General features: G+C 32.9%; 2 protein-coding genes across 13 annotated transcripts; one reads left to right on the forward strand and one right to left on the reverse strand.

Moving 5' to 3' along the window:
- Positions 1-926: 926 nt before the first annotated feature.
- LOC108469052 (zinc finger protein WIP2-like) lies at positions 927-3,552 on the forward strand. The gene is made up of 2 exons (XM_017769940.2): positions 927-1,819; positions 2,926-3,552. Exons 1-2 carry the CDS (start codon positions 1,235-1,237, stop codon positions 3,361-3,363), a joined length of 1,023 nt encoding a protein of 340 aa, XP_017625429.1. The 5' UTR covers positions 927-1,234; the 3' UTR covers positions 3,364-3,552.
- A 3,763-nt stretch (positions 3,553-7,315) lies between these two features.
- Positions 7,316-13,444, reverse strand: LOC108469998 (uncharacterized). 12 transcript variants are annotated; one of them, XR_008269572.1, is made up of 9 exons: positions 13,050-13,439; positions 12,128-12,290; positions 11,484-11,689; positions 11,342-11,400; positions 10,972-11,015; positions 10,692-10,841; positions 9,505-9,625; positions 8,545-8,576; positions 7,316-7,646 (listed from the first exon to the last, which is right to left on the reverse strand). XR_008269572.1 is itself a non-coding variant. In XM_053018287.1 (9 exons), exons 4-9 carry the CDS (start codon positions 11,684-11,686, stop codon positions 9,610-9,612), a joined length of 393 nt encoding a protein of 130 aa, XP_052874247.1. In that variant the 5' UTR covers positions 11,687-11,689; positions 11,775-11,870; positions 12,128-12,290; positions 13,050-13,438; the 3' UTR covers positions 9,326-9,609. The 12 variants fall into 12 exon arrangements, 4 of the variants coding, with proteins under 4 accessions (XP_052874247.1, XP_052874246.1, XP_052874248.1 ...); XM_053018287.1 differs by lacking the exons at positions 7,316-7,646; positions 8,545-8,576 and adding an exon at positions 11,775-11,870 and having other exon boundaries at positions 9,326-9,625; positions 11,484-11,538; positions 11,618-11,689; positions 13,050-13,438; XR_008269568.1 differs by having other exon boundaries at positions 8,545-9,625; positions 10,692-10,889; positions 13,050-13,444.
- Between the last annotated feature and the right edge of the window lie 345 nt (positions 13,445-13,789).

Raw genomic sequence — 13,789 nt, forward strand, 5'->3', positions numbered from 1 at the left:
ATCGAACATGCCACACCATAGACATAGTAAATTATCCCATTAAGCTTGCCTTTTGGAACACAAAAAGTATTTTGATGGAATAGGCTTAAGTAAAAACAAGCCAATTAAAATTTTGAACATCAGGAGGAACTTGGAAGGTCAAAAGCAATAGAATCAAAACTGTTGATGGCAAGAAAACAATAATTTCGATATTTTCACTAAAAAATTGCCATGAGAGTCCGTCTCCCACACAAGTCTATCAGTGCAGGCATCATTCAGCACCACATTGTCAGAAGGAAAATCAGTCTCACTGGAAGCAAACAATATGAAAATCTTAGAAGTACAATTTGGGGTGAAAAATGAGCAAAATGCGGAGAATAGAACAAGACTACTAAATTCATCCATCAATTCCAAGGAGGAAGATGTAAACTTATATATTCAAGAATCTCTAAACTTTTTTTTATAATTCTTTAAATTGAATCAAATCAAAACAAAATTTTAGGATAAACTATTGAATTTCATTCATCATAAGCGATCAATTTGAAATTCAATTTATTAGGCAAGTAGTTGTTAAAAAGTAATATTGGATTTCTTTTTCAAATATTTTCTTAAAAGTATAATCAATACCTTTTAAATTCAAACATGATCAAGCTAAAATAAATATTAAAATCATTATGATTGGAAAGATTTTATTTGAATACACTCCTTATCTAAATAAGATTAAACATAAACAATAAAATAAATTTACCTAAATAAGATTAAACATAGACAGTAAAACAAATTAAAGCGGTTAATATACTATTCCCAGTGACAAAAATGGATGAGATGATTTCCTTTTATCATAAACTCACACACGCAAAAAAAACTAAAGACGTCTACGCTCCACCGCTCTATTCTTCTCCATCAGTTCCTCTCTTTTATGGTCTTAGGAGACAAGGACGAGTAACCTGATTGCCTAATCTCTGACTTATGTCTCCTCCTTTTACTTTATTTCTTTGTCTGCATGGCATTGCAATAGCGATAGGGGTAAATTATTTTCATCTCATCACTTCCCACTCTCTTTTATGATTCTACCTTTCACTTTTTGTAAATTTGACAGGGTCAGGCATATATGTGTATATGTATTTCTGTATGTATGTGTTACCTATCCTATCTTATCTATCTATATATATTATAGTGTGTGTTTCATCATTCCAGTTGCCAAAGTACAATCAAATCCTCACTTTATATTATTTACTTTTCCAATCTCACAACCATGACAGACCCTTACTCCAATCTCTTCCCCGGAGGAGGCTTCAACTTCGTACCTCTAAATCCCCACTACGCTACTCGTTTCAGTACTACAGCATCTGCTCCTCCTCCTCCTCATCCAACCCATTCTTCCCAACCTCACACCAACAACAACATAATCTTCAACACATATTCCAATATCGAAGCTCAAACGCCTCATCCTTGGCCAGCTCCACCCCAACAAGCACTTCCTCTAATCAATTATCTAAGTCCTACAAGGCAAGAAGAAAATGAACCCTCGAGCAGTTCCATGGAAGGTGATAAGGGTATGAACAAGGAGGCTGCAGCAGCTGCTGCTGATGATGAGGAGGCTGAAACTGTAACCCTACACATAGGTCTTCCTAGCCCTATTTCCGATCTGGGGTTTGGGGGGCTCTCCCCATCTGCACATGTGACAGACAGATTAGGAGGGAATGGGAGTGCAGTTCCTGGGTATCCTTTAACCAAGGGACAGTATTGGATCCCTACCCCTACTCAGATTCTCGTTGGTCCTACACAGTTTTCATGTCATGTCTGCTGCAAAACCTTTAACAGATACAATAACCTGCAGGTATGCCTCATTGCATGAGACATGATCCGCTAAAATTTCCTTTTTTCCTCTTCACTCATACATCCTTCTTTCATCTCCATTGATTAGTCTTTTCTTTCATCTGATCTGAGACTCTAAACTGGGCTTTTATTTTTATTTTAGTTATGTTTGAACCTCGATAAGTCATTAAGGTACCAGGAGAGAATGAAGTCTGTAGGTTTAAGTCATTAAGGTACTGAAAATGTTGATGTTGCTTGTTAGGACTTTGAAGAGTGTGCTAAAGTTAAACCCCAGTCCCCAGGTGAATTGCAAATATAGGCTAATGCAAGACTGATGAGAGGGTTTCAGACTTTCAGCTGGTCTTTACTTTGAAATGCCCTAGTCATCTTTGTCATTTCATTTCTCCAGTCTGCAAAAGAAAACACCCTAGATTTGCATCCCAAACAGACAAACATATTAATCTGACACTCCAATTTTGAAATTAGAGACCTCTAATAGTTTGTTCTTGCAAAGAGCAACGGCTAATCATGTTAATTTACCAAAAATAACTTCACAATTAACCACACTTAACCCCCCTTTTTTTCTCCATCCAAATTTTTATGTTTGGAGTTCATTTTCCTACTTCTTTCATCTCTCTCTCTCTATATATATATATATATATATGTGTCTTAATTCTCGATTGTTTAAGCAGATTCATATCTAATAGATACATACTCATCTTTAAGGGGTTTTCATATCTAATAAGATAAATGTATAGTTATTATTTAGGTTAAATGAATGAAATACGAATGTTTTGATTAGATTTTTTTTTTGGTAAATTTTGATTAGTTTTTTTTAATCATACTAAAAGACAAGTGACAGTGTTTTACCCTTAATTTTTAATGGACCAGATTAGGGGTTCTTGCAGTTTTTCTTTAGTTTGTAATTTAATTTCTCTTAGTTTGCAAATTTCAAGGAGCTCTTGAATGAGATAATGAACACCACCTACTCATAGTGCATTAAGCGTGTATGTACTTCTTTGCTAGAAATATACTGTTACCAGGTTCTTCCCCCGCCTGGATTTGACGTCTGTGAATCCCATCACGGTGGGTTTTTTTGCTTCATATATAAACGTATTAATTGTACAGATGCATATGTGGGGGCATGGGTCACAGTACAGAAAAGGACCAGACTCCCTAAGAGGAAGCCAACCAACAGCCATGCTAAGGCTCCCATGTTATTGCTGTGCACCGGGTTGCAAGCACAACATCGAGCACCCAAGAGCAAGGCCTCTCAAAGATTTCAGAACTCTCCAAACTCATTACAAAAGGAAACATGGTGTTAAGCCCTTCACCTGTAGGAAATGTGACAAGGCATTTGCAGTGAAAGGAGACTGGAGAACCCATGAGAAGAACTGTGGGAAGATTTGGTATTGCATTTGTGGGTCTGATTTCAAGCACAAGAGGTCTTTGAAAGACCATATCAAAGCCTTTGGCCCCGGTCATGCTGCTGTTGGCATTGATTGTTTAGATGAAGATGAAGAACCCGGGTCGGAATTTGAGCTTGAATATGAGTCGCCAATCTAGCCCTTCCTTACTTTGGTACTTAAAACTTTTTTTTAGATCAAACTGTTTTCGCTTCCATTTTCTTAGCACCCTCTTTTTCAAATATTGAAACATTACGAGCCATGACAATGGCGAGCTGTTTGTGTATATACGCATACATTTTTTAAAATGTATTTTTCTTTTTATCTATGTATTTGTATTATTGCTGAAGCAAGTGTTTGTTTATGTTGTTTGGTTTAACTTAGCATTTGCAAGTAACACAGATGTTGTTTATCATTTTCTAAACCAATGATAAGATTTGTGTAGTGTGTATTTTAATTTTCGATGCTATAGAACGAAATAATGTTGGAAAATTGGTTTTATAAACTTTGTCGGCATTGTTTTTTTTTTTTGATAAACTTTAAATGTGTGATTTGCTTATTTTAGGATAAATTATTATTTAATTTTATATTTAAATTGTAAAATTTAATATAAAAATTAATATAAATATTATTGTCAAATAAAAATATAAAATATTGAATTAATGTTTCGAGTTAAATTAAATGAATTATTTTAAAGAATATAATCTCCATATATGAATTAATGAATCCATTCATGAATTTTAAAACACTACTGTTGGAGTATTTTAATAAACGAAAACATCTTATCTCCTTTACCTAACGTAAAAAGAGTTTTCAGAATATTTATTTATGGAAGTTTCTTAACGAAAACTTTTTAAATGGGACATTTTACTTTCATAATTTTGTTTACTTTTAAAGTTTATTTAAGATTAATGAACTTATAATTACATTTTAAATCTTTAAGTTATATTTAATAAATGTTTAGTTTGTTGATTTCATTCCTTTCCTACTATTTTCAAAAGCTAAAAGAGTTTTACTAATTTTTAAGGAAAAACATTTATTAATAATAATAAATATATAAAGAGAGCAAAAACATTTAAATAGTAAATACCCAAATCAATAGACTTACCTTATATACTTGGTCGTAGGTCTCAATCTCCTTCAACTTGCACATTTAAAGTATTATTGAACGATAGAATAGAGAAAAGAAATTTAGGCACTTGCCCCCAGTTCAACGTAGCTCACATGTAATAAAGCTGTTAGAATTAAATGACTTGAATCTTTATTTAAATAAAATACAGCGGTAAAATAAAATAAAAGTAAAATTCATATAGAACTACACTTCTTTTATTTTATTTTAGAATAAGGTTTTTTAACCTTATTAAACTCCATCTATTTTATATTGATTAGAATAAGGTGTTTCAATATTACTAGAATATGACTTTACAAGCCTATAAATAGACATAGTCTATTCCTCTTGTAATTATTCGAATTCGACATAGTGAATTTTCTTCTCCTTTGCCTGTGATTTTTTCCCAAAAGGGTTTTCACGTAAAAATCTGTCTTTTTTATTTTTATTTTATGTTATTTTCACAAATTGGTATCAGAGCTTCCGGGTTATTCATCTCGATCACGGTAATGGCGTCTTTGAAGTATGAAATTCCTCTGTTGGATCGTAACACCAGATTTAAGTTGTGGCAGATTAAGATGCAAGCAGTTCTTGCGTAGATGGATCTGGAGGATGCCCTGCTAAGGATAGATAAGATGCCTTCAACATTAACAGATGAAGAGAAGAAGCGTAAGGACAGAAAGGCGTTAACATAATTACATCTACATTTATCCAACGAAATTTTGCAGGATGTGATGAAAGAGAAGACCGCCGCTGCATTATGGAAGAGGCTAGAACAAATATGTATGTTAAAAACTCTAACAAGCAAGTTACATATGAAGCAGCATCTTTATGCTCATCGTTTGGAGGAATGTGCGTCTGTACATGAACACTTAACAGCGTTTAAAAAAATTCTCTCAAATTTGGAGGCCATGGAGGCTCAATATGATAAGGAAGATCTAGGGTTGATTCTACTTTGTTCGTTGCCCCCGTCTTATTCAACCTTTAGAGACACGATTTTATATAGCTGCGAGTCTCGCACAGTTGATGAGGTTTATGATTCTTTGACCTCGTATTATAAGATGAAGTATCTTGTAATTAAACCCGACTATCAGGGAGAGGGTCTCATTATTCGTGGGAGACAAGATCGGAATGCTGATGATGATCGTGGAAGGATACAGGAACGGAATCCTCGCGGTTAATCTAAAGGTAAATCAAATTCTTCAAACAGAGGTAAAACTTGTAACTTCTGCTAGAAGAAAGGGCACATTAAATCTGAGTGTTATAAGCTACAGAACAAGATTAAAAGGGAGGCTGCGAATCAAAATGGAAAACAACCAGAAAATTTTGGTAAAGCTGATGTTGTAGAAGATTACAGCTATGGTGAACTTCTAGTCGCTTCAATCAACAATTCTAAAGTGAGCGAGGAGTGGGTACTTGATTTAGGCTGCACCTTCCACATGAGTCCTACTCAGGATTGGTTTACAACTTACGAAACAGTGTTTGAAGGTGTTGTTTTGATGGGAAATAATGTTTCGTGTAAAATCGCAAGTGTTGGAACAATTAAAGTTAAGATGTTTGATAGAGTTGTCAAAACACTTAGTGACCTACGACATGTTCCAGAATTAAAAAGAAATGTAATTTCGTTGAGTACTCTTGATTCAAAAGGGTACAGATACACAGCTAAAAGTGGGGTTTTAAAGATTTCTAAAGGTTCCCTTGTTGTGATGAAAGGGCAGAGAAAGATTGCCAAGTTATATGTTTTGCAAGGTTCTATTATTACTGGTGATGCAGCTGTCGCTTTCTCTTCCTTGTCAGATGATGATATTACTAAACTTTGTTATATGCGCCTAGGGCATATGAGTGAGAATGGCATGACAGAATTGAGCAAAAGAGGACTTTTTGATGGGCAAGGAATTTGCAAACTAAATTTCTGTGAGCACTGTATTTTTGGGAAGCAAAAGAGAGTTCGATTCACCAGAGGAATCCATAACATGAAGGGAATGTTAGAGTATATTCATTCTGATCTGTAAGGGCCATCTAGAGTTCCTTCGAGAGGTGAAGCTAATTATATGCTAACCTTTATTAATAATTTTTTCAGAAAAGTTTGGGCGTTCTTCTTGAAGCAGAAAAGTGATGTGTTTTCTGCATTTAAGTCTTGAAAAATTATGATTGAAAAACAGAAGGGAAAACAAATAAAATACCTCCGTACAGACAATAACTTAGAGTTCTGTTTTGATAAGTTTAATAGATTGTGCAAGTCAGAAGGGATAGTGAAACACTTGACAGTTCGCCATACTCTACAGCAAAATGGCGTTGCAGAACGAATGAACAGAACAATCATGGAGAATGTTCGATGCATGTTGTCAAATGCCAATTTACCAAAGTCGTTTTGGGCCGAAGCAGCCTCTACTACATGTTTTTTGATCAACCGATTCCCATTCATTGCCATTGAGAAAAAGACTATACAAGAGGTATGGTCTGGTAATCCTGCTAATTATTCTGATTTAAAGATCTTTGGGTGTCTTGCGTATGCTCAAATTGATAATGAAAAATTAGAACCGAGATTCATTAAATGTGTTTTTCTTGGTTATAAAGCTGGTGTAAAATGGTATAAGTTATGGTGTTCTGAAAATAGAAAAGTTGTGATTAGCAGAGATGTTGTTTTTGATGAAACTGCTATGCTAAACACTACAAAGAAACCGACTTTTAGCAGCGTTTTTTAGGCCTTTAGCGCGCTTTTAAGTGCCACTAAAACTATTTTTGCGTTTTTCAAGTACCGCTAAAACGCCGCTATTGCCAACGCCTAAAGTTTGCCGCGTTTATTTGAAAAACGCAAGGTCATGAAATTTAAAAAAATTATAAAATATTATAAAAGTCGTGAAAATATAAAAATTTTAAATTCATTATCAAAGTATTGAATGATATAAATATAAAATTTTCTATTAAAATTTTAACTTTAAAACTAAATACAAAAATTAATGAATTTAAATTTAGAATTTAAAATAATAAATTAATAACACAATTAAAATCCAAAAGTTAGAACTCAAATTATCTAAAATATTAAAATAAAAATAAAAATTTAGAATCAAAACTAAAATAAATAATAAAAACTAGATTAAATATAAAATATCAATAAAATAAGATATTATAATGAAGTTACTTAAATGAAATAAGGAAATGCATTAGATTTGGCGACCTTTTCTCTCCACCCTTCTCGACGAGCTCTTATTTCCCACATTGTGTTAATTTCATTTAAGCCGACAGTGTTTCTTCACTTTCTCCTTACTTCTTCGCACGTCTCCATACCCGAATTGCATTTGTCTCGCTTCCTTTTGATATTGTGATGCTAACTTCTTAGCCTCAAGTAAAAAAAACATTTATGTAAAAATTATAACAATTAAGCATTAGTGACATACAATTAACGATTAAAATAAAATAAAACATATATGTAACAAATAAATTGTTGGTCGAAAAAGTTGTAAAAATGAAAAAGGCATTTGCAATCAATCTTAAAATTAGAGGTGATCTAAAAGGCATAGAAAATCAAATGTAAAATTTCTTTGTATTAAGTTACTTTGTCCCATTTTCCAATAAATACATCCATCCATGACAAAGAAACAGAAACCGACCAAAGGAAGCATTGCTCAGTCATTCATTAATTAAAGATAGAACCATAAAATTAGCTTAATTCTGCTGGGCAAAATTGCCAAAGATCAGATAATTAACATTTCCAAATACCCAATTGCCATCTTTAATAAAAATGGAAACTTGGAACTTTGCAGGGCAAGTAGCATAGAGAATGCTAATACAAAGCAACAAACATAATAGAAAGAAAGGCTAACAACAGCTTGCCATGCATGTAAGCATTCATAAAACAGGCATGAGTTTTAACTTTCAATAAATAGCTGCATAACTACCAAGCAAAACCCCATAGCCAAGGAAATGCATAAAAAAACATGACATCTGGGACAAGTGGCTTTGGCAAAAAAAGAAAAAAAGAAAATGCAAAACAAAGGAACTAATAGCATAACAAGGGACAAAGAATTGATTGACACTACTATCATCTAAAAATTCAAAATGAAAGACATAAATGTAGAAGTTCGACATTAAAGGACATAAATGCCAATGTTAAAGAAACTGGACCACAGGTTAAACCAGTTGGTTTGATTGTTTCTTATTTTATTTTTTATGTTTAAACATTAATTTAATGTTCCTGTCTATGTGCTAAACATGCATTTGCATTTTGCCTACCTTCTTTTGACAGCTTTAATCATCTTATTCATCTGCATTTTATTTCGAAAAAGAAAATGATTGATTAAAAAGTGTTGAATATAGCATCTGGGCCTGCATAATATTCTTACATGAAACAATGGGAGAATTATGTGATAACAGCAGCTCCAAGATTCACTACAATCTATCAGATATATAAAGACTGTTCTTCTGCATATGGTTTCATTCTGTAGAAATTTTATATTGGTTTTCCCTACTACTATTCTCCTTTGCCAACGTTACCCAATAAATGATCATTTCTTTTTGTCTTTTTTTAATTTTATAAAATATTAAGTTAATTTGCATTTGACTTCCTCTAGAATTTAAAATTCACTTCTAGTCTCTTCAAAATTAGAAAGTTTATAGTTTAATCCCCAGGGAAATTGTAAAATTTTCTTTTAATATGGTGATAATAAAATTAGTAATGATTCAAATCCAACCTTCCAGAAAAGAATTCAGACTTCAGTTGGAGTGAGTGAAAACTTTTTCAATTTCTAGTTCTCCCTCTTTGGAAGTAAAAGCCCAATTCTTTTAGAACCAAAAAAAAAAAAAAAAAGGAAGATTGATGGAGCTAACTTAAAAGATTAAATTGGGTGAGGAAAATCAGTGGCTAAGGCAATATTAATGTCCTATGACTTGTAGAATGAAAAGCAACGACGTAAAATAAAAAGTTAATCGGAATAAAAACAATAACTTTTTATTGAGGCAAAGCCTATCTCAACCAACAAATATAATTAATGGCATTTACCTTAATGGCATGGTCTTTAATTTAAGAAAAAGGGAAAAAAAATAATTGGTTTTTTACCTGTTCAATAAATAATGGCATGGTCTATTTCATATTTTGTATATACTATATGGTATTACAGTGTTCTAGCCTCTAAAACCCTCCACTATATAAACATAATAAGGACAAAAAAGAAAACGCAAGAAAAAGATAAAAACCTTTTGTAATGTAATTCCAGCAGCTTCTCTTCTCTTTCCCGTTGCTTTTTCAGCTCAACCTCTGCCTTCATTTTTGCTACTGCTTCAGCAGCTAAGATTTGAGCTTCAATCTTTGCCTTTTCTGTGAAGGTTCAATCATCATCTATAAGATCTCAGGGCACACTATTGCCTCACAAATACTTAACCAACTTAAAACTACTACTACTAATAGAAACTGGTCCCTGTATGCACCAGAAGGACTAATATTCCTAATCACTCAAAACATATCTCCAATTACCATTAAATATAGATATATATCAAGCCAACCAAACAAATCATTTCATTTCTCTCATTCAAAGATAACCTAAAGATACTAGCACATCAAACATGAAAGAAAGCGAAACTGTGGAATTTGGTTTCAAATTTATTATCACATAGGAAGGCACATATTGCATCATCCTGATAAGATTGGAATGGCAGACACAAGCAAGAAAACAAGCTAAGTTTTTTAACAGTTCAGAGATTAAAGTAGTTCAAATTCTATAATGGCAAGTAAAAAGAATTTAAGTGAACAAGTTATTTGATAGAGAGCTTCACTTCATCTTTTTAATTCTATTTGATGAGAGAATTAGAAGACCTTTTCGTGTTAGCAGCCAAAATAAAACTTTACATGATCCAGTAGTGCCTTCTTCTGAGCTTTCAGAATGTATAAAAACAGGGTTTATCATATTTCATGAATTAATGTTATCAAATTTCATTCCTGTGGAAACCATGTATATAAATAAAACAAAATAAGAATAAATTGTAATAGATTAATACATGTGATTAAAAGTATTAATTGATTAATTTGCTTCTAAAAATCTTACATTTCATCTTAATTCCTGAATGCTCCTTTACTTTTTATATAAAAAGAATTGTTGCAAAAATTCCATGAATACACAACATTTTTACTAAATTAAGCATGCATAAATAAAATCAACGCCAGAACATAATTAAATCCATGTCTTTTTTTAGCATGCGTACATACACATAAGCATATTTGCATATCACATCATGTAATACACATGTCTTAAAACATTCTCATTCGATCACCTAAAGTAAGTAAATATAGAAACCTTGTTTTCATCACTCACTAGTATCAATTTGATCTTTCTATTTCCTAGCTTTAGCTAATATACCTTGGTTAACAGAAAGTAGAGTGAACTTACGTGTTATCCGAGATGCAACCGATATGATAAGCTTCAGGGGCATTAGAACCTTGATCTAATGTTGAGGAAATAGATTGAGTCGATGATTGTTTTGAAACAGAAAGAGTTCGATAAGGACGATGTACAGGAGGTAAGATTAAAGCTGATTGCCTGTCCATTGCCAATAGCCGTCCGCATTTGTTGTACCAAAAGGTTCATCTTTTTATTACCAGAGAAGAATACAAGCTAAGGAGAATTATTATAGAATGAGAAAAAAAATGAAAGAGAAAGCAAACCATACTTGCAGACTTTGGTGAATAAAATTTGGTAGCTGCATATCCAGTGCTACAAAAGGAAATGCATACGTACATTATTAGCACGAAATAGCTGCAAAAAATTGAATAAGTGTTCACATCACGACTAGAATTTTAGCCCTCTCAAGATGGCTGCACATTACAAGGGAAAATTGACACAACAATATAAAAACAATACAAAAAAGACAGAGCAATTGATGTTCACAAATAACCTGGTAGCACCATAGATCATAGACTTGCATAGCTTCATTGCATACTCAACCAGTGCAAAAAGATTGTCAGCACAAACAATTATCTTATCACCACGCTCAAACAAACAAACAAATAAAAATATAACATGTAACACGTTGCACTCACCTCTTCTAATAGTCGCTCCTTTTCTTCCAACTCTTCAGCAGTTAACGGGTCTCTCCTTTCTAAATACACGAGACTTAGTAAAACAGGCCTAAAGAAGATTGTGTATCATAAAGAAACAGATTATATGGCAAAAGTAAAATACCTTCAGGTTCATCCACATCAATAGTGTCCTTTACCTGATTCTTCTGATGTGTTTGCTGATTTTAATTGAAAAAAAAATCCAGTCATAAGATAACTCCTTCTTCTACATTCTTCTACGTTTAAATTTAAACTCACAGCATCTCTGAAAAGATCTTTCAAGGTTTTCACATAGAATTCCAACATGGTGAATACCAACAACTCCATAATCTGCATCAATGACAGTACTTAAATGTAATTCCATCCAAAATTGAAGAAGCATCAGATGTAGGAGAAAGCAACAAATATAATATACACTTTATTTTGCTTGTAAAGTCCACCGTAATATGGCAAACTATGAACTACGGCACCAAGGCAACTGCATTTTGGATTCAATTCTCATCAAAATGACCTACAGAGAGAGATTTTGCATTTATCTTTTGTTATAAACAAATTAGAAATGAAATACAGATGGCATGTTAATTTCCTTTGATTATTTTAAATAAAAAAAATTCAAAGATGCTTCAAAAGCCAGATGAACTATAACAGGGTTAGAACTGATGCCAGTTTCATTCTCCATATTTCAGCTCTGAATAGCTTAAGAGAAACCATGGCTTCCAAGATTGTTTTCCCTGAAATCAGATATCTAATGAGACAGCAAGTAGTTACCTATCTTGTCACTGATTCTAGCCGATTCTTTGTCAAGTACATTTCCTTCAACTGAACCAGCAGCTTTGGGCTTGAAACTTAACCTTTGACATCTTCCATTTCCGGGAAAAGTATGACAAATTTTGGAGGGTGTATTTGCAGATACGACACTTGAACGATTCAACTGCAAACCAAAAGAAAAAGAAAAAGAAATTGAAGAACAACGGTATTAATAAAAAAACTATCGAACTCAAGCATTGTCTCAATCTGTGTAATCAAAGAGTCTACTCTAGAATTCGAATTGCAGCTCTCCTAACCCTAAGACCATGGAAAACAGAATTAACCATGGAAAACGTAGAGGATAAAAAATAAAGTATCATTTGCACTCTGAATTTGACAAATTTTTTATTTCAGTTTTTGAAGTAAATAGTTGAGCCAATCACAAATTATATGCACGACATAGAATCCAAATTTAAAGGATCGAATTATGAAATTTGTCATTTTTAGAAAAATCATGTAGAGAAAAATAAGGATCAAATTCAAGGAATAAATAAAACAGCCGCCTATGAACATCCAAGAAACTTCATTGTACAAACAACAAAAAGTCAAATTCAGAAATTGTAGTTAAACAAGAGAAACGACAGCAGGTTCTAAGAAACAAAGCAGAGAAATGGAGAACCAGACTTCAGATTGCGACCTGAAGAACCAGAAATCTGGGTTTTCAAGTAAGGAAGTTTTATCTGGTGGTGAGAGATTATGCAGAAAAGAAGTGGAGATTTTGATGGGGAACCTGGGGATTTTTTGCAGCCAAGAAAGTGAAGAATAGTTGAATGAATCATACGATTGTGAGGAGATTTCAAGGTTCTTTGAACAAGAGCCAAGCTTGGAAGAAGTGAAGCAAGCTTTTGATGTTTTTGATGTGAATAAAGAAAAGAAAGCATACCTTTTCACTTCCCTCTTCATTTTCTTTATCTATCACCTCCTCTTCCTCCGGTTTCTCGTCATCTAGGGTTTCATCGCCATAGAAATCACTGGTAAACTGATCCGTCTCTTTGATGACCCTTACTTCAAGCACCAACCCAAGACTCTGCTCTTACTACCACCGAAAGGGGGTCAACCGAAGCCAGGTTGAAGTAGAAGATCTTTCTTTTACGGCCGGCTTCTTCCGGCAATTAGTGGAGGAAGCAGTCAGGCCAAGCTCCAAGCTACGGACTTCCGGCAATTAGTGTAGGTGTATTGACTTGATGTTGCTGGAAATGGGAAATTTGGGGGCAAATTTTGAGAGTTATTTGGGGGATTTAGGGACTAACGAGCGGGTAATAAAAAATGGTAATTTTTTTTTGCGGCGTTTTCATTAAAAACGCCATTATAACTCAATTTTTTGTGGCGTTTTACTTAAAACGCCACTATTGATTAATTTTAAATTTTTTATTTTTAACATATTTTTTATTTTTCTCTTTTGAATTTTTTTAATTTTGAATATTGAACTTTTAATTGAAATATGGACTAAAATATTAAATTTTAAATTTTAAATTTTTATTTTTATTTTTAAATTTTAAATTTTAAATTTTAAATTTTATTTTTGAGTTTATTTTTATTTCGGTTTAATGTGTAATTGTAGACGTGAAATTCTAATTGTGATTTAAATGTATAGTTGAAACTTTAATTTTGATTTAATCATAC

Source organism: Gossypium arboreum, chromosome 8 (genome assembly GCF_025698485.1).
Source record: "Gossypium arboreum isolate Shixiya-1 chromosome 8, ASM2569848v2, whole genome shotgun sequence".
In the NCBI taxonomy this organism is placed as follows: domain Eukaryota; kingdom Viridiplantae; phylum Streptophyta; class Magnoliopsida; order Malvales; family Malvaceae; genus Gossypium; species Gossypium arboreum.